Source organism: Ambystoma mexicanum, chromosome 10 (assembly GCF_040938575.1).
Source record: "Ambystoma mexicanum isolate Mex_15411 chromosome 10, UKY_AmexF1_1, whole genome shotgun sequence".
Lineage (NCBI taxonomy): Eukaryota > Metazoa > Chordata > Amphibia > Caudata > Ambystomatidae > Ambystoma > Ambystoma mexicanum.
The window spans coordinates 348,236,784-348,261,477 of record NC_090932.1 but is presented as its reverse complement, the minus strand read 5'-3'; the positions used below and the strand labels follow the sequence as shown (position 1 = coordinate 348,261,477).

Sequence of the window (24,694 nt, the reverse complement as noted above, 5' to 3'; positions counted from 1 at the left end):
ACCCCTGGCTGCAAAGGCTGCATCCGAAGAAGGGGAATCCAAAGAAGGACGACCTACCAGCCTGTCACCTACCCTTCTCCCAACAAGTAGCCTGCACCAACTACACCGGAAAGCCGTTGTGGTCATGCAGGCTCCACAATCCAGCAGTTGGAGAAGCAGACAATACAGACAACCCCAAAAGACCACTGGGCCCTAGAAGACACCTCAGGCAACCTAGGTGAGGAGACAAGCTGGGGAAGGCAGTCCACACATGGGGGCCTGGCCAGTCGCACCCAAAAAGAAGGGCCACACCTGCCGCATCCCACTAGGCCACCAGCCAACAGGAGCAGGAGCAGCAGGGTGTCAATGGCATGGAAGCCGCAGCCGGCCGGAGCCAACCCCGTCCACCAACACCGGACCCCGGATGGGGAAACCACCACAAGCAACACCAACCCGGCATGGCATAGCAACCAGAGGGGCCGTGCCACGTCAGCACCGGAACGATCCAAGAGGCAGCCTCACCTTGCCAGGAACATCATTTAGCAGCAGCGTAACAACCGCCCCAGACGAGGGGTGCAGAGAAACTACGCAATAACACCCCATCCAGGCAAGACTCCCAGCCACGGCAGCTATGGAGTGAGATCCCGATGAGGTCGGAGCTGAAGAAACAGAAGAGCACAACCGCACCACCAGGGCCTTGGAAGAGGCCGATGACCCCAAAAAGGCTGCTGGGCCGCTGTATACACCCAACACCCAAGCAAAGAAGAACAGGAGACCAGCTGCAGAAAAACAGAACCCACACCGCCACTACCGTGCGCAACCAAGCAGGTGCAAGGCCTGATTCACCATTGCAGATCAAGGAACAGGCAACACAGACAAAGGCACAATCGCCAACCCCCTGCACCTCACAAAGAGCAGTAGATAAGTATGGTGGTTTTTCAGTAATACCTACTATCAAAGTGTATGATCATCCATAGAATTACGCATGGCGCAGAGACAAGGGATACAATGTTGGACTGGAAAATGTTTGAAGTTGTGGTATGGAAGAGGGCTCTCTCCCTACCCTGCCGTACCCCTTTCCCAGCAGTCTCATCTTTTGGATCTAACAACACTGAAGGCATGTGTTGGCTGGCGTAGGGTGCAACTTCTAAGACCTATTATTTGCCCCCCGTTTAATACATTCTTTGATAAATTCAACACTCATGTAAGGTTTTGAACGAATGGATCGACATAGCAGTGGGTATTTTGTCTAAAGATTCCCTAACTATGGAGGACTTAATCTATACTCCTAAAAGGGTCAAAATGTGCCTGTTTGAAAATGATTGGAATTTGATTAGACCTCAATTAATGGCCTATAAAATGTCAGACCATTTTACCAAGGACATAAAACCTTTTAGAAGTCTTCAATTCTTCTTAAACAAAATACTACGGCAAGAGGATTAGGATTAAAGAATTACTTATTCAAACGAAACTTAATTTACTACCAGTGCAGGAGGTTGTCACAGCTGCCCGTTGGTCGCTGTAGCATCGATGGTGTCGAGGTAGGCAAACCACCCATAACACTGTTATATCTCCCAGAGCAACGTGTGTGCCATCACATTCCGCTGCAAGCAGTCCGGTTTATTTCAAATATAGCTGCTCACGTTGCAACTTTCCATCATTAGCCGACAAGCCACGGCACTCCCTTGCGTTGCAACCCTTTTCGTTCTGACTTTGGGTAGGATGCTTGTTTGTCCTTCTGTTTGTTGGCCTCGCTCTTTGCCTCTTGTCCTCCTCCTTTATGACGGCTCCATCCATTCCTTCATTTCTTTCGCCCATGGATCCATTGCCTTCTGAATTCTCACTGGCCGTTCTCCTCTGGCATTCTATTCTCAGTGCTCTCGTTCTTCAATTCCTCTTGTGCTATTCTTTGTGGCGCCACTTCCAACTCTCATTATTGGCATTCATTGTGGAATCAACTCCATTTTACTTCATTGGCTCTCATCACTCCTGCTGCAAGAGTGTCAACTTCGTTGTCACCCATACACTTGGATAGGGTTTTTATGCCTTTGGGCTTTTCCCTTCTGTTTTTTGGACAAATCTGTCATGTCCGCTGCTCTGTCCTCCATGTTGCCATCTATAGAAGGCCATAGTGCGGCGTACCAGGATAGGACCTTCCTCCATGAAGAGCGACTTTGTGATAAAACAAGGACAAAGAAAGAAAAATCTAGAACTCCTCGAAAAGGATCCGGCTTATCAGACTCAGGTGAGAGAACCCCTAGGCGCTTTCCAAAATGTTCCAAAGAATTAACTTAAGTGTCGATTTTGTTCTGTATCTAGGGAGATGTTAAACACTTGGTGATTGAATGTATACAACTTTCAAGCCTACATCGGCTCTATTTTGAAAAGTTTATGTTGCACAGCATACATTGACATGGGGAAAAACTATAGTGGCATTTGTTAATTGCACCAAATGATCATCTAGCAATTTCAGCAATGCACTTTATTGATTATATTTTTACTGTGAATATGTAATGATTGTTTTTCAGAACGATTTTAGTATTTATATCTGCCTTTCAGTATGGCAAGGGGAACTATGTAGTTGATTTGTGATTCAATTCTTAGAATACAGGGAGTAGGGAATGCAGTAACCGCTAAATCATTTACCGCAGATGACTGCGAATAGATAACCCAGTCTCTAGGACCTATTACATTCTGCATCAGGAAATCGCACAAGTAAAGAACTAAATCCTGCAGGGGTGTTCTAGCAGACCTTATGCTGAGCAGGAAACGGAGAACGCTATTACGGGCAGCTGTGGTATTGCCCCCTTTTTTCCACTCACCTTATTCGTCTTGCAGCAGGATGCTGGTATGATACTGTTGAAGTGCACTTGTCTGTATGAAAATACTGCTTTGGCACACTTGCTGGGATCATCTCCAATAAATATTTATATTTCAGCAATGGAGAAACCTGTTCAGGCCACTGACAAGATGTCGCATATGATGTCACAGATTTGTTGCTGCTTCGAGTCACCTGGTGGACATTCACATATGACCAAAAGCAACCTCTGAAGTTTTCTTTAGAGCCCTGCTATGGCACTGCAAAAGGATCCTTGCTTGGCTTTCAGAGCACCTGTGGCAATCCTGAGGGGCAGAAACCAATCCCACAAGGATTTGCCCCCTCTTTCCCCTCCTTAACACCATGTTTGTGTGCATCTCTGATTTCAACCTGGAGCCTTGCACATGATACTAGATGCCTAAAACTGGGATGCTCGGGTGCAAAAGTGGTTCACAAAAATGTGGTCAGTCATCTCATAGATGCTCTAGGCGTCTACAGATTTGCTCAATTGTTTGTATGAAGGATAAAGAAGCGGGTGGAATTTCCTCCCTGATATGCTCAAATGAAAATCTTTCTGAATTGGGCCCTATACACTGTTATATTTATTCCAGGCTAATGTCCTGCTTTACTGCAGTTGGTAAGCTTTATTGCTACATACAGAAAACTACATCTTGCAACCTTTTCATCTCCATACAGAGGCATGTGGAGGGGAATAGCTTTAGCAGCATAGTTTGCGCATTTCAAATTGGTACACCAAAGCGCTCCACCATTGCTGGCTGATCATCATAGATGTGATTGCGATGCATTGGGAGAACAGTCCTTGGTTTCTGTGGGGAGACTGGGAGGATTAAAATGAGGGACATTTAAATACAAATCTGTTTGCATGATTGTATTATGGAAGAACTTGTCTTGTGTTTACAAGTGCTAAGATGCTGCCTTCGTGGTGAACTTTACTCCCTTCAAATTCTAAAATAAATAAGTAAATCAACTGGGTTTATAAGAGATCAGAGCAGGGCATTCATCTTTTGGATTTTTGATAGCCAAGTGAGTTTGAAAACATTTTATTGGAAAATTGCCTTTCGATATTTTTGGAAAGTCTGTGTTGCTATATTGACAATGTTGCATTAAATGGATGGCGCTGTGTTTGTGATATAATAACTGTGCATATTGTGAGAATGGAAGATTGCCTTTGTTATGTGGGCTCCCTCTGGAGGCCATCAAAGGCTCTCTGTAGAAGGTAACACATAGCTGAAAATCAGCTTGTATAATGTATTGTAAAACAGTCTGTTCTTTGTTCTGTTTTAGAGATGGGTGTATCAAGGCAATCGGCCCCAGAAGTGCCATCCAAACTCAGTTTTCAAAATCCTCATTTGACCGGGTAATCGATTGTTCCGGGAAGTGTGTGCTACCTGGTAAGTAGAATGTAAACACATGTGAAAGAGAATAAAAGCCGTAATTTATCAGAATAAGTAATCCCAATACAAAATGAACCCAAACATTTGCAGGCTCATTTTCTGTAAGAGTTCATTTAGGAAAGTGGCTTTTTCTCACTGATATGTTTCTACTGATTGGCTGATGGCATGGTGTAAAATTTGCCTTTTTTGGTGTTGTAATATGACTTCTTTGAGTTCATACTCTTTTAGAGCCATTCTTTAAATACATCTTACATTTTCACATTAAGCATACCAGTGTAATAAAAATGCAAGTTCAGCATCGTAAAGAGGTGTGAACTTACCAGCTGTGGGAGTGGCTGGAGAATGCTCTAAAATAAGTGTCTCACATTTAAAGAAACATAAATAATAATGATGGGTCACGGGCAAGTATAACAAGGTTTATCTTTAGGCAGAGGCGTGGTAAATGGGCCTCAAAGTATGCCTTTGTAAAGCGTGTGCTTGTTTTATTAATTTACTTAGAAGCCACAGCGGCTGGGGGCTGTTACGCTCATCTGGTCTCTGCGGAGGCCTTGGGGCGCGGTCGCAGCCCTCCCAGGGATGAAACTCCTCTTGTCTGTTCCTCCCTCTGCGTCTGTTTGGGGAACTGCAGGGATGAGCAGTGCGGTTCCTGCGTGAATATAAGGGGGGTCGTATGAGCATGCAGCCTATGGCCCCTGACCCCTTCTCCAGACCTCTTCTCCCTGGATGCTTCCTTGGGGTTGCACTACTCTTGAGGATCACCTGCTGAATGATGATGATGAGCTCTCCGTCCTGCTGCTTCTTGCAGCGGCTCTTGTTGAAGGGAACCGGGTCCAGGCCAGCTACGACTAGTCCACTTCTTTTATGGGTAAGTGTTTCCCTTGTTTCCACTTGGCCGCTTGTCTTCCGACTGTTGTAATTGTATTTGTAAAGTTTGTTCTCTTTCCTTTGTATGCAGTGTCTCTTTTCTCTGCTCTCTCCCCTTGCGGGTGGTGTAGCGGTGCCAGCGGTAGCTGTGGTAGAAGAAGCAGAGCCGGCGGTACGGAGGAGCGGGGCTGAGATGGTCCGACAGCTGGTAAGTAGCCTTTTATGGTGCTTTAGGGTGCGTGTTGGGTTTCAAATGCGGCGCAACCCTGGGTTGGGTATTTTCGGGAGTTCTAACCTTGTCTTGTCTTCTTTTCTCGTTTCAGGACTTTGGCTTTGTGGGACAGAGAACGCAGGTGCTGCTGCGTCGATTCGGGGATCTGCCAAGAAGATCGAGCCTTGCCGTGAGATGCGAGCCAGGGTCCAGTAAAGGATGCGGTTGTTGCAGGATCACGAGGTAAGTAGCTGATCCAGGCGGCGGTGAGCGTCACGTTGCACGGAGGTGCAAAGTAACGTGAAGCATTTGCTTGAGGGATTGGTGGGTTCATATAGTCTTGTTCCCAGCCACGCCCAGTAGCTCTGGCCTGCCTGCTGCCACACCCATTGAGTCAGCACCCGAAGACCAGGCCTAGGGAGCCACACCTAATGAGTCAGCACATGGGGATGTTCTCTGGAATAAAGGCTTCCAGCACCTGGAAAGTTCTTGTAAAATAAAAGCACTCCAGCACTGAAGTAAAATAAAAGCACTCCTGCACTGAAATAAAGTGTTCCTGCTCACATCTCTATATGAGCCAGGCGCCAGGACTGAGTCCAGTCAGGGCCACTGTGTTTGAGTCTCAAAGGGACATAAGTGAGTCAAGTGACCTATTGCCCCCGTCACTAGATGGTGTGGTTTTTGTGTTCTGGGGCCCGTCTCCATGACCGTAGCACACTGCCAATCTCACGATCCCAGGGTGTCATGGTAAGGAGTAAAACAATGTTTGTTACTTTCTAGGTCATGAATCGGAGCTCACGGGTCCCGCTGAAAGGCAATGACTGCACAATAACTTTTATAATACAGCATATTTAATTTACAAAGCCTGATCTACTGGCGTTTTCAAAAAGCCCATGGCTTCTTCAAATTGCCCAACTAATATACTTCTGCCTGGGAAGAAGGTCGAAGAGTTCCTAATGTGTTACTTCGATACAGTAACCTGTTCTTGGTTCAAGGCTCTGACAATGTCATGGTAGAAGGCTTTGTCATGAGAACGAAGATCAGATGATCGGGACAGATGAATAAAGTTCCGCTGGTCATCTGACATTTTTCAATGAATTGGCATTATGTGGAAATTGGGGGTTGGATTGTGACGTAAAATGGGTGAGCCAGGGTTAGTGTGGTAAGGTTTGTGATCCAATCGCAGAAAATAATGTATACCCTTTCATAGGGGTTTGATAAACAATCAGCTGCCTGTGGAGAGACTTTTTCATGTTACAAAATTACTAATGTTAATTAGTTTAGATGGTTATAAAAGCTTCTGGTTTAGGGGCGTTACCTTGACAGCACCTTTTCATGCAGTTTTATTCCACATTCTGTTTGAATATTGCTGTCCCAGCTGTGTCATGACCCACAGAACGCGCCCCTTCTGGACTTCCTGGTCCTTGTCACGGCGGGGCTTGCATTCATTGTTTCTCCCAACAGGGCCGTATCACGTGACGCGCCTCGCACCAGCCTTCACGGCGGACGTAGTACGTTCCATAAATATGCCACGCCCCCGCGGCCCTGCGCGTCTCAATGCTATTGCGAAGTAGCGACCAGACGTGTGCTCCGTAGCTCCCGGTATTGTTTCCCTTGCTTCTTCCACTCTAACCCAATTCTAGTCCACTCTTACCCAATTCTAGTCCCTTTCCTTCCTTTCCTGATTCCTGGACTCGTGTGCTAGTTGCGCACCCTGTTTTCCTGGACCCCTGCATCCCGGTACTTGAACGCACTCTGGAGTCGGAAGAGACTCGTGCAGCCTTATTCAAGACTCGAGCAGTACGCAAGAAGGCATCGATCAAGAAATCCAGCAAAGGTCGAACTCAGGTGAGAAGGGGGGAACTCCTTGACAGTTTGAGACGTCAACTGACCGACCTCGATATGGACATGGAAGCGGCCGTCCAGGACCTGATGCGTGGCATGCAAGAGCTATCAACCAAGGTGCAGAATCTAAAGGCGGAAAACGCTGCTCTCAAACAACTAGTTCTATCCCGCGATTCTGCCACAAAAGAAAGTGTATTGCTGGGTGGTATAGTGGACAAATATGATGGCTCACCAAAAACCCTTTGAGGATTCCTGGATTCATGTTTGGTTCACTTTACTTTTAAGCCCTACTACTTTTCAACTCCCAGGGCTAAAGTGGGCTTAATAATTTCCCACCTTTCAGGAAACGCCTTAACCTGGGCCACGGCCCTCGTTAATTCCGGCGACGTTCTTCTAGATGACTATGATGGCTTCATACAAGCCCTTAAGACGATGTTTGACCGTCCAGAACTGGTCTATAGTGCCCAGGAACGCCTGTTAGACTTTCAGCAAGGATCCCAGGATATGCTCACCTATGTTACCCGATTCAAGCAGTTAGTCAAGGAAGCTGATTGGTCCCCGGAGGCGAGTTTTACCCTTTTCAGGAGAGGACTGAATGAGGAGATTAAGGATGAGTTGGCCAGAGTGGCTCGCCCAAACTAATTCCAGGCACTAATGGACCTTGCCATGCAAATAGATTTTCGTATCCAGGAAAGAAAGGCAGAGAAGAAGAAATCCAAAGCTAATCCAGGCTCAATCTCTGAACCAGAACCCATGCAAATAGGAGCCTTCCGTGGACCTATATCCCCGCAAGAAAGAATGTGAAGGATTCATACGGGCTTGTGCATGTATTGTGCCTCAGACAAACACCTTGTAAGGGAGTGTCCCGTGGCCCCTTCTCGGCGTTCGGGAAACGCAAGCTCCCGATCCTAGATGGAGCAGAGCTTTGGGAGAGAGATGTTTGCTCCACATCAATTCCATCCTTGAACTCTCCTGGGCAAAACAATTTGGTGATACTACAAGCCTTCCTATCGCCCTCCAAGAATAAGACTATGCCATTCTGGCCTTGGTGGACTGCAGAGCTATGGGAATTTTCATTGATCAAGACTGGGTTGTTAGTCGTCATATTCCGTACGAGACACGAAGCACCATGCAGCCAGTGCAAGCAATTGACGGAAGACCCCTCTCTTCAGGACCCATAAGCCTGCAGACAAAAGAGATCTAACTTTCCATAAACCATCACCAAGAGCAGATTACATTCAACATCATTAAGTCAGCCCATTACCCCATGGTATTGGGTATGCCCTGGTTACAGAAGCACAATCCGTATATCAATTGGACAGCAGGATCACTATTCCTAGGCTCAGAGTTTTGTATGTCCCACTGTCTAATCCTGGATCCTTCCTTGACACCCCTTAAAGAACCACCAAGAGACCTGAAAACACCACTCATGGTTTCTAATATCATACAAGTCCCAGAGGCCTATCAGGGATATGCTGATGTATTTTCAACTGCCATAGTCCAGGCTTTACCCCCTCACAAACCTGAAGACTGTGCCATAGATACAGATCCCTCAGCAGTGATTAATGTTCATTCTTTCCGAACCTGAGAAAAAGGCCCTCCGAGAATACCTGGATACCAACCTTGAAAACGGCACCATAAGACCCTCAAAATCTCCAGCAGGTGCTTCATTGTTCTTTGTTCCCAAGAAGGACACCAAGGAACTCAGACCTTGCCTCGACTATCGTGGCTTAAATCAATGCACCCTCAAAGATCGGTACCCACTACCCCTGATCTCGGATATCCTGGAAGCTGTGAGAGGCGCCGTAGTATTCACGAAGTTGGATCTCCGGGGTGCCTATCGTGTGATCCGTGTCCGGGAAGGAGACGAATGGAAAACAGCCTTTAGAACACCCTTTGGTCACTATGAATATCTAGTCATGCCCTTTGGATTAGCTAATGCCCCTGCGGTTTTTCAATGTTTTATGGACAGGGTGTTTTCTGACATGTTATTCCTTTTTGTCATTGTCTATCTGAATGACATATTGATCTTTTCCAAGGATCCTCTAAAGCATGAAGAGCATGTAAAGGCAGTACTGCAACGACTCCGTGAACACAAACTTTTAGCCAAACCCGAAAAATGCTTGTTTCACGTTACTTCTGTTCACTACCTGGGATTCATCTTTAGCCCATAAGATATTGGTATGGACCCTTCAAAGGTAAAGGCCATACTGGCATGGCCTGCTCCCACCTCCGTGAAAGAAGTTCAATCCTTCCTGGGGCTTGCCAACTTCTACCGGAAGTTCATTTCTACCTTTTCCGAGATTGTCCAGCCGATTGTTGCTCTCTTGAAGAAAGACACTCCCTTTATCTGGTCTACACCGCAAGACAAGGCATTCCAACGATTGAAGACAGAGTTCACGCAAGCCCCCATCCTGGCCCAACCAGACATAAATCGCTCATTCCTGGTGGAAACGGATGCCTCTAACTACGCCATAGGAGCGGTCTTGAAACAGGAACTTGAGGATAAACTGGAACACCCCATTGCTTACCTCTCACGAACCCTGACTCCCAGTGAGACACACTATTCCGTCCTGGAAAAGGAACTGTTAGCCATCCGCCAGGCCTTCACTGAATGGCGACATCTGCTTCTGGGTGCTAGATATCCAGTTCAGGTCCGCACGGACCATCGGAATCTTCAAATTCTACAATCATTGGAGTGCAGGAACAGTCGTCAGGCACGTTGGGCCTACTTCTTTGCCCAATACCAAATTCCAAATCACTCATGTTCCCGGATCACAAAACATGATTGCTGACGCCTTATCTCGATGTCCTGACTATGTAACTACTGAAGACAAGGCCTATCCTAAGATGTTTCCCCACACGATCTTTGTAGCTCAAGCAGTCAACCTCCTGGACGAAATTCGAGTACAAACCCAATCCTCTGACCTCTGGAAGGATATTTCAAGGAAGAATCCATGGAACCTAAGACTTAAGGAAGGATACTTATTCAAGGACAATGCACGATCATTCCTACACAGAAATTACAACAAAGAATGATAAACCTCTGTCATGATACCCTTCACTACGGACATCGTGGCATAACCAACACCCCTCGTCTTATACAAAGACAGTTTTGGTGGCCTGGAATGAAGACCGACGTACAGCAGTACATCAAAGCTTGTGCTGTCTGCAGTCAAAACAAACATGATAACAATAGACCGGCGGGTCTTCTAATGCAACCGTCGCTGCCAACAAGGCCATGGGAATTCATTGCTACAGACTTCATTGTGGAATTACCACCTTCCCGAGGGTACACGACCATCATGGTTACCATAGATTTGTTCACTCATATGGCTCATTTTACACCTCTGTGTAAGTTACCATCCTCGTCCGAACTTGCTGGAATCTTCCTGGAACACATATTTCGTTTACATGGACTCCCTTCCAAGATCATATCTGATCGAGGACCTCTCAGTACGTCTCTCAATTCTGGAAACATCTCTGTCGCATTCTGGGAATCCAACGCGCCCTCTCATCTGGTTATCATTCCCAGACCAACGGGGTCACAGAACGTGCTAATCAGACCCTGGAACAGTATCTTCGATGTTTCGCCACCAAGGTTCAGGATGACTGGTCGCTCCTGATACCCGTGGCTGAATTCACCTACAACAATTCTGACCATTCAGCAATTAAGACCAGCCCCTTTTATTGTAGCCAAGGTTTCCATCCATCAGTTCTACCCTCTGTTCTCCCTCATCCTACACCAGTACCTACTGTCAACTCCTGTATTGAAACCCTCATCAACGTACAGCAAGAGGCCAAAAAAAATTTAGAGAAGGCCAGAACACAGACTAAGAGGTATGCAGATTTAAAAAGGAGACCAGGTCCTTCTTATGCAATCGGTGATCAAGTCTGGTTGTCCTCGAAATGACTACCCCAGCATCTATGGCCAGAAAAGTTGGCCCCTCGATACTATGGTCCATTTCCCATCAAGGAAATTATCAACCCAGTTTCATACCGGATTAGTCTACCAGACTCTTGGAAGAAAATTCACCCAGTATTCCACACATCCTTATTAAAACCCTACCACCAATCCTCCCAGAAATCCCACTGACCTCCTCCTCTACTGGTCGACAACCAATTGGAATATGAAGTATCTCGACTATGTGACTCCAGGTATAAACGGGGTCAGCTTCAATACCTGGTTGAATGGAAAGGATTTCCTCCTAGTGAAAGAACCTGGGAACCACTTTCTAATCTCAAGACCCCTCGACTACTCGGAAGATTTCACCTTATACACCTGGGCAAACCTGGTGGAACAGGTTTTCGGAGGAGGCATTGTCACACTGTCCTCTCATTCTGTCCCTTTTTCACAAACCTCTAGATCAGACAATAGGACAGGCAATACTCACAATACACCAGTCACCCCAGTCAGGTTTCCACTCCATGTCCCTCACAGTGGAAAGGTGTCACGTGAGCGGGTTTACCCCAAGGGCCACACATGCAGACTCAAGGGTTCTCCGTTCCTTCATTGGCGTCTGCCATGGCGTCTGCAAGAGGGAGCTCGCAGGCGCCGACTACAGGACGCTGTTCGCAGAAAGTCAAGTCCGCGATCATGGAGACCATTGAGATCAAAACAAGGCTCACGTGTCGCGTCCGCGGGTCACGTGACGCTTTCATCCGTCTCAATCGCGGATCAGGTGACACAGAAGCTTCCGCTATTTAAGCACTGAACTTCCGCGCTTCACAGCTGTTCTTTGGAGGACTCTGTACAGCGTTTGGATACCTTGTGTTTCACGGCTCTTGACTCTTGGATTGTTTTTGGATTTGCTTTTGCTCTCGTCTTTGGCTCTGTTTGCTGGATCATCTCGAACTCGGAACGCTTTTTGGACTGTCTTGGATTACCCTGAATTGGACTTGCCATTGTTTCCTCTTCACTGCATTACGTTATCAAGTACTTTGGATTGTGGTCTTTTTGTTTCATCAAGTTACAGGAGGGCAAGTTGGGTTTTAACCCAGCCTACAGTTCTTCTCCCTATTGTCATCGGGTTAACCAGCTCACGTGCCCATCCACGGAATTACCAACTATCTTAGGTTCTGGGCTGTCTCACCCATCAGTTTAGGTAAGCCCTGTTCTTTATTCTGCCTGTTTGCTTGTACTGTGCTCAGTTGATTGCAAATAAAGGTTTTCTTTACAGCTGCCTTGGGTTTCAACATTTCCTGTGGATCCGAGCTGCAAGAACTACCCACCTGTGGCCTCAATGATCGCATAGGGAGTAATCTTGTATTCTCTCTCTGTGGTACTTGGACGGAGGTTTCAATATTCTTCACGACAATCAAGCAACCTGACAGACTGTGAAGCCTTTCTTTGTCGTGCAGAGTATGCAGGGTGCCGCAGATGACCCCATGGCAGCTATGATTCAAGCGATTACAGTACTAAGAGCGGACATGGCTGCAGCCACCACAGCCCTTCACCAACGTTTAGATGCTATTCAGAGTACCCGCAACCCATTATCTGCAGATGCAGAGTTCGGGGATGCGGCATCACCTGCCCCAGTTCCCCAGGCCCAACCACTCCTGCTCCCTTGATTCTACCCACTCCTTTTCCATTGGCTGCACCTGAAAGATTCCAGGGGGATCCCACCAAGTACCGCACATTTATAAATCAGTGCAAGTTACACTTCCTGTGTCGACCTACCTCCTTCCCCGATCCTACTTCTAAGGCCACCTTTCTGTTATCACATTTATCTGGAACAGCCGCTGCCTGGGCCAACCCACTTCTTGAGAATAATAACCCAGCATTATACGATTTCGACCTCCTGGTCACAGAAATGTCACGTGTCTTTGACACCCCCCACAAAGCCCAGTCCAGGGATCTAGAACTATTAGAATTACATCAAGGCAGGGGAACACTCATTGAATATATTACAAAATTCAACCAATTGTCAGCCGAGACTTCATGGCCTGAGAGCAAGAGGGCTGTGGTATTTATTCTACAAGGGTCTGAACAACGCTATAAAGGACGCGTTATCAGTAGTTCCTTCCTTGCCCACAGCGTTCCCCGATTTAGTGGATCTAGCTCTCCAGGTTGATGCCAGGCGCTCAGAACGGAAAGCTGAAGCTGGATTTTCTGGTTCTATCCCTTCTACAGGATCCTCTCATTCTGAGTCTTTCTGAACCTATGCAAGTGGGATGTCTACGTAGTCCTTTAACTTCCACGGAAAGGGAGCGCAGGAGGGTGGACAATGCTTGCTATTATTGTGGGTTGATTGGTCACTTTGTGAAAGAATGTCCAGGTCGCCCAAAGGCTAAAGCTCAGGGTTTTTGGGCAGCTCAACCATAGCCCCGGGGGTGGGTTCAAGCGCTATAAGTCACTCCCCGGACCAGGTACCTGCGTTTGGCACCATCAGACCCGTGATGGTACATGCATTGTTAAAACCCAGTATTGAGGTATCACATTCAGTAAATGTCATCATCGATTATGGTGCCACTGGCAATTATATCGATATCAATATGGCCCACACACTTAATCTCCCTCTTATCGCCAAGACCCGACCAGAACCCGTACATACCATAGATGGGAGTTCGTTAGTCTCTGGCCCAGTTAAACAACAGACCGCACCTCTTACTTTGGTCATACAAACTAACCACAAAGAAACCATTAGTTTTGACTTGATCTCCATGCCTCAATATGGCCTTATTTTAGGCATCCCTTGGTTGCGTCTGCATAACCCTTTGATCAATTGGAAGACTGGTTCTGTGTTCTTTGAGTCAGAAGTTTGCCAGGAGTTTTGCCTTACTACACCTTCTACTGAGAGCACTCCAGCCCAACTTCTTAGTACTGTTTCACAACTCACTTTGGAAGCTTCTCCCGTTACCTTGGCAGACACGCACATTGTTGGTCTTGTAGCTGAGGCAATTCCGGAGCCTTATCGAGACTACCTGGATGTCTTTGATAAGGGATCATCAGAAATCCTTCCACCTCATAGGTTGTACGATTGCCCTATTGAATTACTACCAGATTCTGTAGTCCCAAAGGGTCGTATATATTCGCTATCTCCCACTGAGGAACAAGCCGTGAAAACTTACATTCAAGAGTCCCTACGTAAGGGTCACATATGTCCATCTTCGTCCCCAGCAGCCAGCCCTATCTTCTTTGTCCCAAAGAAGGAGGGAGACCTTCGCCCATGTGTTGACTACCGACGTCTAAATGCCATCACTAAAAAGGACAGGTATCCTATACCTCTCATCACGCCCCTTTTGGATCGCCTCACGCATGCTTCAGTATACACTAAGTTAGATCTCAGAGGTGCGTATAATCTGGTACGTGTGAGAAAGGGTGATGAGTGGAAAACGGCCTTTTGCACTCGTTACGGATTATATGAATACTTGGTCATGCCTTTCGGCCTTTGCAATGCGCCTGCTACATTCCAGCGTTTCATGAATGAAATATTTAGTGATATTCTGGATGTATTTATGGTGGTCTACCTGGATGACATTCTCATTTTTTCACGCTCTCAAGAGGAACACATCAGACACGTAAGGGAGGTACTAAAACGCTTACACATGTTCTCCCTTTTTGCGAAACCCAAAAAATGTCAATTCCACACTGACAACATTGAATTTTTAGGGTTTCACATCACTCCTGATGGTCTCACTATGAACCATGCCAAAGTCAAGGCGGTTTTGGAGTGGCCGACTCCCACCAACCTTAAAGCATTACAGTCCTTTTTGGGTTTTGCAAACTACTATAGAAGATTCATTTCTGGATTTTCTTCCATAGAAGCACCTCTTACTCTTTTGACCAGTCCTCTAGTTCCATTTAATTGGTCCAACGATCAACAACTTGCATTTGATACCCTAAAAGCTGCGTTTACCACTGCTCCTGTCCGCCAACACCCTGACAGTGATCTCCCTTTTATAGTTGAGGCGGATGCGTCCTTGTTCGTCTTAGGGGCAATACTGTCTCAAGAATGTGTCTCTACTGGACGCTTGCATCCAGTTGGCTTTCATTCCCGGAAGTTTACACCCACAGAGTGTCACTATACAGTTACCGAAAAATAACTTATGGCTGTCAAAGAGGCTTTCCAAGTATGGCGTCACCATCTCCTGGGTGCAAAACATCGGGTGAAGGTCTTCTCGGACCATCAGAATCTACGCTGTGAAATGCTCGAATAGCAGACATGTTAGGTGGCATCTGTTTTTTGCCGCTTACGATTTCCAGATCATGCATCGTCCTGGTACCGTTCATGGAAAGGCTGATGCTTTGTCCCGCTCTCCTGGGGGGGTTTCATTGCCAGTCTATCCTGAGACCTTGTTAGATAAGAAACATGTGATATGTCTCTGTACTCCTTCTCTGACTCTGCTGGATATGGTCCGAAAGTGGGTCTCCACTCACCGATCCTTACTTTCAGATTGGGATTTGGTATTACAAGATGGTCTGCCTTTCTTTCAGAACAAGTTGTTTCTACCCACCACTGATATTCGCAATCTGGCTCTTGAATGGTCCCATGATCTCCCTGTTCATGCACATCCTGGGCAGCGAAGAACACTTTCGCTTCTACAACGTTGGTGTTGGGGGCCTTCCATGAGAAGGGATGTGGAATGCTATGTTAACACTTGCTCTGTTTGTGCCCAATCCAAACATAGGAAAGGACGACCGTTGGGTCTCCTGCAGCCTCTTCCCATACCTCCGAGGCCCTGGCATACCGTGACGATGGATTTCGTGACGGACCTTCCCCGGGTTCAAGGTTTTGATTCCATCTGGGTTGTGGTAGACTCATTCACCAAAATGGCACAATTTATTCCATGCTCGGGCATTCCCTCTGCTCCTGTTCTGGCAGGATTGTTTTTTCAAGTCCATCGTATGCCTTTTTGGTTTACCATCAGTGTTGGTATCCGACAGGGGTCCTCAGTTCACTTCTCGTTTCTGGCGCGCCTTGACTAGATTAGTGGGGATCGATTCACGTTACTCTTCGGCCTACCATCCGGAGACGGACGGACAGACCGAGAGGGTTAATCAAACCATGGAGCAGTATCTGCGTTGCCTGATTCTCCAGCATCAACAATCCTGGTTTCGCATGTTGCATATGGCTGAATTCGCCTATAACAACGCGGTGCACTCTTCCACTGGTTTCTCTCCCTTCTATGTCTTGTATGGTCAGCACCCAAAAATCCTGCCCATCCCAGATTTTTCGCTTTCTGGTAATCCGGCTGCCTCTTCTTGCATCAGAGACATCTCGGCTGTCCACGCGCAGACCTTGCTGCACCTCAAAGAAGCCCAGGACTCCATGAAGGCTGCCGCGGACCGGAAGCGTTCTGTGGCCCCTTAGTTTGCTGTGGGGGATAGAGTTTGGCTTTCTTCTCGTCATCTGCATCTACAGGGTTGCTGCAAGTTGTTGCCCCGCTTCGTTGGTCCTTTTGTGGTCTCCCGAGTGATCAACCCTGTAGCCTATCACCTTCGAGTCCCGGTTTCATGGCGGCTTCACCCCGTCTTTCATGTCTCTCTTCTCAAACCTTGCCCTGGTCCTATCGACTTCGTTCTCCTGGAGCTCCGGTTTCCCCTTCCTCCCCGGATGTTTTTGAAGTGTCTGCTATTCTGGGTTCTCGTTTCTTCAAAGGGGGTTTGCAGTACCTAGTGGATTGGAAGGGTTATGGCCCGGAGGAGTGCTCATGGATTCCTGCGCGTGATGTACATGCCCCTTGTTTGGTTTCCAGTTTCCATAGGGACAATCCGTTGTGCCCACGGGGTCGTGGGCCTTTGGGGGGGGGCTCTGTCACGCTGTCCTCTCATTCTGTCCCTTTTTCACAAACATCTAGGTCAGACAATAGGACAGGCAATACTCACAATACACCAGTCACCCCAGTCAGGTTTCCACTCCATGTCCCTCACAGTGGAAAGGTGTCATGTGAGCGGGTTTACCCTAAGGGCCACACATGCAGACTCAAGGGTTCTCCGTTCCTTTATTGGCGTCTGCCATGGCATCTGCAAGAGGGAGCTCGCAGGCACCGGCTACAGGACGCTGTTCGCAGAAAGTCAAATCCGCGATCATGGAGACGATTGAGATCAAAACAACGCTCACGTGTCGCGTCCGCGGGTCACGTGACACATTCATCCGTCTCAATCGCGGATCAGGTGACCCGGAAGCTTCCGCTATTTAAGCACTGAACTTCCGCACGTCCGTGCTTCACAGCTGTTCTTTGGAGGATTCTGTACAGCGTTTGGATACCTTGTGTTTCACGGCTCTTGACTCTTGGATTGTTTTTGGATTTGCTTTTGCTCTCGTCTTTGGCTCTGTTTGCTGGATCATCTCGAACTCGGAACGCTTTTTGGACTGTCTTGGATTACCCTGAAATGGACTTGGCATTGTTTCCTCTTCACTGCATTACGTTATCAATTACTTTGGATTGTGGTCTTTTTGTTTCATCAAGTTACAGGAGGGCAAGTTGGGTTTTAACCCAGCCTACAGTTCTTCTCCCTACTGTCATCGGGGAAACCAGCTCACGTGCCCATCCACAGAATTACCAACTATCTTAGATTCTGGGCTGTCTCACCCATCAGTTTAGGTAAGCCCTGTTCTTTATTCTGCCTGTTTGCTTGTACTGTGCTCAGTTGATTGGTAATAAAGGTTTTCTTTACAGCTGCCTTGGGTTTCAACATTTCCCGTGGATCCGAGCTGCAAGAACTACCCACCTGTGGCCTCAATGATCGCATAGGGAGTAATCTTGTATTCTCTCTCTGTGGTACTTGGGGACAGAGGTTTCAATACTCTTCACGACAATCAAGCAACCTGACAGGCATGCCGTCGTGACCCACAGAACGCCCCCCTTCTGGACTTCCTGTTCCTTGTCACGGCGGGGCTTGCATTCATTGTTTCTCCCAACATGGCCGTATCACGTGACATGCCTCGCACCAGCCTTCACGGGTGGACGTAGTACGTACCATAAATATGCCACGCTCCTGCGCGTCTCAATGCTATTGCGAAGTAGCGATCAGACGTGTGCTGCGTAGCTCCCGGTATTGTTTCCCTTGCTTCTTCCACTCTAACCCAATTCTAGTCCCTTTCCTTCCTTTCTTGATTCCTGGACTTGTGTGCTAGTTGCACACCCTGTTATTTCCTGGATTCCTGGACCCCTGCATCCCGGTACTTGAACGCACGCTGGAGTCGGAAGAGACTTGTGCAGCCTTATTCAAGACTCGAGCAGTACGCAAGAAGGCATCGATCAAGAAATCCAGCAAAGATCGAACTCAGGTGAGAAGGGGGGAACTCCTTGACAGGCTGTGCCTGGGGCCCTGAATAAAGCTGCGTTACTTCTTGCCTGGCGTGCACTCCTTTTGACAACTTTTTGTAATTTTTACTGGCGAGTTCTGAGAAGACCCCCGACACACCATTAAACATAGGGGTGTCGACATGGATGAAGGCATTTGCCCTTTCATCATCACAAAAACTGATTGAGCCATGACTGAATGAACAATTCATCTTCATGGTCACATCATCCAAAATACATTTCCAACCCATTAATCACAACAGGTGGATACTATTCGTTACAAATCAATGGACTATTTGAATCAGCCGGTAGCACTACATTTATAAAGAACATTGGGATGATGTGCCACAGATTCACTCAATTATGCTTATGTATGACCATCCCTTTGAGGTCCAAAACACCCGCCAAGACCATACATTTTTCAAAATGGATAATGACTAAACCTTTTGTGATGAAGATACTGGAAACTTAATGAGGTTTGCCGGGAGACTGAAGGAGAGCAGTCTGTGAAAACACCCCCTTCATAGAGGCTGTCTGCTTAAAGGCTGGGAGACCAGCTTGTCATCCTCGCTATTGGGGCTGTTGCCTGTGAGGCTGAGCGGGAAGCATCTGATTCTGGCAGACCAGCCGACATCAGAACTGAATCTTGATACAGAGGTCAACCCCAAAATCTGTTGTGAAGCCAAAACAGGAGACCATTTCAAAACATCAGGGAAACCCCGTAACCAGAATAACCACAAAATGAACATGAACCCTAAAACTTACTGGAGCGCCAAAAGGGGAGAGCACTGCACCCGAGACTGGAGAGTACCCCGATACAGAGCGGTGACCACCGAAATGCAGGTTATGCCAAAACGGAGGTGACCCCCTCACCCCCCAGAACACGGTTTGAAGCTAAAAGGAGAGGGACCCTAAAACAGAACTCTGGAGCTAAAGATGGCCCAAATGTAATTTGTATGACAAAATTGTCACAAACTTCAAAATCGGAAATGACTTAAAGTTAAAAAAGCAACCCCTAGAAGCCTCATCAAGGACTTTACGCTGACACAGAGACTCTTTGTCCAAACCTTGAGACCCAGGCGAAGAACATTTTTTAACTCTTGACATTTTCCTTCAGATTGGACAGTGCTTTAGCTAAAACATTCTTTGACCCAATTTAATTTCAAAAAGCATTACGATATAGTACTGAACTAGTTGTCTTTTGGGCAGCTTCACCCCACCACAAACACAACAGAATGTTTCACACTTCACACACATTCCAACATAGTCCCATGATGTCCACAACCACGCCATATTACCAGTGGATGAACCCACACACATTTGTCACCCCTGCCATGTGCTTTACAATCCCTCCAACCAGTTCAACTTCAACGCCATTCTTGATCAACAACTTTTCTACCTCAAACAAACTATCATCATGTTTAGGCCCAAGTGGCTCATGTGCCAAAGCAATCAGTCTTCAAAGCTACCGGTGGAGCTAGTCTGTTGCCTCAAATTCCAAACTGACGACGACATTTTATTAAGCATTGTTATAGCATTCTATTTCAGCTAGTCGTTATCACAGAAGGTGATCAGACATCCGTCTTTACACAGCCTCCAAGACTGAAGCCCTCAGATTTCCTACTTCGTGTAACCCTATGAGTACAATCTTGAACATTCCAGTGTCGTCCCCTGAAAGACCATTATTACCTCTCGATGTAAGGCTAAAAGTCCTGCACAGCACTGTGGGTGCCACTGTTACACTTCACAGTTCCGGTTGGAAATTCTTCCAAGTTGTTTAAGTGGATTATCCTCTGAGGCAAAAAATGTATATCAGAGAATCCCAATATTAGGTGCCTGTTGTTGTGGTTTTTTTAATACATTTTATTTATTTTAGCTTTTATCCTATCAGCAACATAGGCTCCTGAGGGCATTCGACGGGATTTGCTATAATGTAGTTGGGCTCCGAATATAGTTTCTATTCTCCACCGACGGCGCCACAACTTCTCTCTCCCACCCTTAGAGCATCCAAACTAGATTAAATGTTAACTTCTGTAGCATTCAGACTTTCAAATTGATCTTTATGGCCACTGTTTTCATAATGAGTGGTGGAGTGTTTTAGTGGAATGTATGTTGCAGTTAAGTTTCCTCAACCCATGTAGCTTATGAAGGCCCTGCTCCATCCCCCGACTCTATCCCTTCCAAGGTGGATATTTCAAGTGCTTCACATGGGAACTCTCTTCGATCATTGTATGCATTTTGTAAAATATGATAAACGATATTTGTTGTGTAGAAATGATAATGAAATATGTGAGGCCTACCTGAGCAGTTAAACTAGAAGACAACATAAGCATTTCAACTCGGTGAACAAGATGTATCATTTTGTCCAAATTCAGCACGTTCATGTTGGCCAGTCTTAAAAGTTGACCCTGAGACATTCTAACCGCTGATGCTGGGAGTCTGTCCTATACGATGGCTGCGCGCTGACACAGTTAAGCGTACACTGGAGAATAATAATAGAAAATGAGCCAATCTGTGCTGGTAATGGTGTGGTGTTGGGGTGTGCAGAAGGGGTTGATGTGAGATCTAAAATTGACAAGCATTCTTAAGCGATGATACAGTGGTGTTGGGTAAGAATTTGTAGAGTCCAACTTGGTGTTAGACTTATCTCTTGGTAATAGGTAACCTACCTTTTTACGATAGGCCTGCGCTACACACATTGGTAGAGTGACTGAGCAGCCAGGCCTAAAAGGGGTAATGTGAGCTGTGGAGCTGTGCACTGTGCAATGAAATTAGTAAATACAGGTATTCAAGTAAACTCTTACACCGTTAGTTAAAGTATAAATATGTATTTATATATACACACAAGGATAATTAGACAATATTTAAAAAGCAGCAACTAATAATATTATTAAATGAAAAGTTAGCGTTCAGTTCAACGAGAGCAATACAGTAGGTGAGTAAACCTTTCTTATGCTAAACATGTTCCAGCACACTGAGTGACATCATTTGAGGTCAGTATTAGCACTTTTGTGATCACCATTGCAACATTGGTTTTTAAAGAGGGAAAAGTTAGTCAGATCAGAGCATACTTGATAAGTAATGTTAGATTCTCCCAGAGGGATGTAGGCTTTCATCCCAGCAATAATAGTGTTCAACAATTAAAACATGTGAGGGAACACGCACTGCCAAAGCCAATATGTTCAGAACGGGGCCTTAGGGAGCCAGGGCAGCCAGTCAATGCGCCAGTACAAAGTTCTGATGCACTCTTCTTAGAAAATGTTTTAAACTCGTCAGTAGTTCAGTAGAAAAATCACAGAAGCTCAAGAGGAGCCACCTTGAAGAAGGCACAAGCTGGGAGGCCAGTATAGGTGAGGTGAGCTCAACTCAAAAGGGTTTACAATAGTACTCCCCAAGCTCGGAATCACCCGAAATGGCAAAAGGTAGATGTATCCCAAACTCCACAGTACCTGAGAATTGAAGAATTTGTTCCAACTGGATGCCTTCCTGTTGCAGTGTGGCAGACCCTTGTTTCCTGGTCCTTGGTCGTGGTGACGAAAGGGAGGATGCCTGGTGGGCTACTACAGCAGCACTCGAGAGAGGGTTTCTGCAGTAATAGATTCTCCTGGATCCAGTGGCCTTTTGTGATTTTGGTGCCTTTTTCTCTGCGCCAAAGAAGAACGAACAGCTCAGTTTGGAAGTTATTTGATCCCTCTATCCTGGACTCTGATGAGTTGACTCTGGATGAAGATTTCCTGCTTCTGTAGGGCCATGTGGATTACCACAAAGTTTTTGGCCGGATTCGCACTTCCGAAGACAATGCACCCAATAATGGTCCGGGGTCCCCGGGCATTGGGATTCTGCAGCTTTGGAAAGCGACAGCAAGTCGGGGATTGCGCCAAAATGAAGCTTGTCTCGAGACTAGTTGGTCCCACCAGCCCAAGGGAGGAAGTCATCCTTTGCGGGTCTTCCGAGTCGAAATGAAAATGGGATCAGCACAGCTGCAGGGCTTCACCAGGCACTTAGCGGTCCAGGTGGGTGCTGCTGGCGTCCCTCCACATCTTCGTTGAATGTTGTCCTCTAGTGGTCGACTCTACCTCTAGTCCCAAAAACCTTGCCTTTTGAGCAAGTTCACAGCCCTAGGGCTGCCAATCGCTGCCCAGCAGGGTGGCTGTCCTCGCGGACAGCCAGCTGGCCTATCAGAACCGGTTTCACTCAGGCACATCAAGGGCAGGGAAGTTTCGGGACCCTCCCTCACTTTCTGCCTTTCCAGACGCACTTGAGCCTGGGTGGGCTTCAGGGCAGAAGCCCGCCAAAGGTAAAATGCACAAAGGACTCTCACCTAGTTTAAACGGAGTAAAAGCCCAGAAGACACTAACTGACAAGAAATGGTGAAAAAAGAAGACTGTCCATTTTGGGAAAAATGTCACCCTTGGGTGCTGTACTGCAGCTGAGAAATAAGCATGCATATACAAAAGAAACCACTGCCACTAGCCATTCAAGTTAGTTAGTGTTACAAAATGTTACATGAGAAGTGTGATAAGGAGTTACTATGTAACCCCCCCAAGCACTCCACATAGTGGTGTGTGCTGGACCCACAAAAGAAAAGATAAGTAAGACAAAAGTCCTCTTCCTATTCTTGGGAACAGTAGTTTACCCAAGAAAATGTATTTACACATTAAGAGAAGTCCAAGGGACTTCTCAGTGTCACTGCACAAAAGGTGCTGTGTGTCACCATGCAAAAAACCGATGCCTATTGAGGTTAACGGACTCCATTAAACAGTAAGAAACCAAATATCCTAGTCAGAAAAACATATGGGGGGAAAAAGTCCCACTCACTCATGAGTAAAAATTCAAAAGCCTAGAGTCCAGCAAAAGAGCTGGGGGTCTCTAAGGTTAAAGGGAATTGGCACAGAAATGGACATTCTCCCTAACAAGTGGCCTTGCTGCCTTGACCCTAGGACTGGTCCCTACGGTTGATCATTCCTGGAAACGTGGTTCCGTAAGGCAAATCCTGGAGGTCCATGCGGATACTAAGCGGAATGTCCAGAGGGCTGCACAGCATCCAAACTGCAATTCTCAGTCAATGCTACGAAACCGTAAAAAGGTTTACTGCAGATGATCCTTTGTGAACATGGTTCTAGGTGATGTACCCTCTTACACAGATGGTGGTGACGTGAATCGAACTACCATACCCCAAAGCATTCCATAATCGATGGGCCACTATAAAGGACACACATCTGAACCTCGTGATTTCCAGCTGGAAAGTGTCCTTTCATTTGGTGACTCTAAACCAGTGTTTTCCAAACTGTTTTATGTTGAATCCCCGTTACCCCCATCAATGTGCCAAAATATTGCGTTCTGGTCAGCCGAATGACATACTTAAATTTGCAATGAAAGGAAGTTATTGCAATGTCGTCTTCCCATGTGAAATAACCTTGCATCCCACTGGATGTACTCGGGGGTGGCAGTGGGGGGGTCAGTCCTCTCTTCTAGACCCTCCCTGACCTCCCCACATTTTATTCCAAATAACCTAGTTGATCTAGAACTAGTTGACGTAGAACTGCATGGAAAGCAATGCATTCTAAGGCAATGGAATCAACGCAGAGGTGATCTAGTCATATTTCTGCAACCTGGTAATCAAACACTGTGGTTTAAAGTGAAGAGGGGGGAAGCTTGACCAGAAATACCAATGAGAAGAGCTTTGCCTCTGCCCAGTCTTAATTTTTCTAGGGCCTGGAAAGCAGTATAAAGTTTAGGAGAAAGGAAAGATTGTATCTCGCCTAATAAGTCAAATTGATAAAAACATGATGTATAAAATGGATCCAGTATCTAAAGCTGAATCCTATGGCGTTAACCGTGGTGACAAGTGCAGTGCTCTACACTGAACACCTATGCAGAGCACATCCCATTGTCCTTTCAAGGCAAGCCTTGCCCATTAAGTAGTTTAGTTAAAAAAGTACGTTTGAAGTACATGTGATAATGTATAGGCATCTTAATTGTTAGTGTCTTCTGTCATTATTTCTTCGTATTTTGGACTCAAATATTTAGCAATTGTTTCTTTTGAATTACTTTTTTACTTTCACTTTTTGATTACTGTCCTACTCTGGAAGTACTTATATGTTTTGGGTCTTTTTGTAACTTTATTGTGCACTTTTTACATTTATTTAAAATTTCCCTTTGGGGGATACCCACCAAATCCTTCTTTCTTTTCCTTGTTGTTTCACGTACAAAAGGATGATTTCTATGAAAATGGCTTCTAACATGATCGAACACTATGTGCCTGGATGAGTGATGGCATTGAACTCTTTGAGTTACGTGTGTTGATATTCT

General features: G+C 46.3%; 1 protein-coding gene across 1 annotated transcript in view; it reads left to right on the top strand.

Annotated features, from left to right (window-relative positions):
• LOC138491429 (probable imidazolonepropionase) overlaps window positions 1-24,694 on the top strand; it is a 182,859-nt gene that overhangs the window by 27,261 nt on the left and 130,904 nt on the right. The window contains exon 2 of the mRNA XM_069617948.1: window positions 4,103-4,209. Coding sequence (XP_069474049.1) covers window positions 4,103-4,209 — 107 coding nt within the window. The remainder of the gene's footprint in view (window positions 1-4,102; window positions 4,210-24,694) is intronic.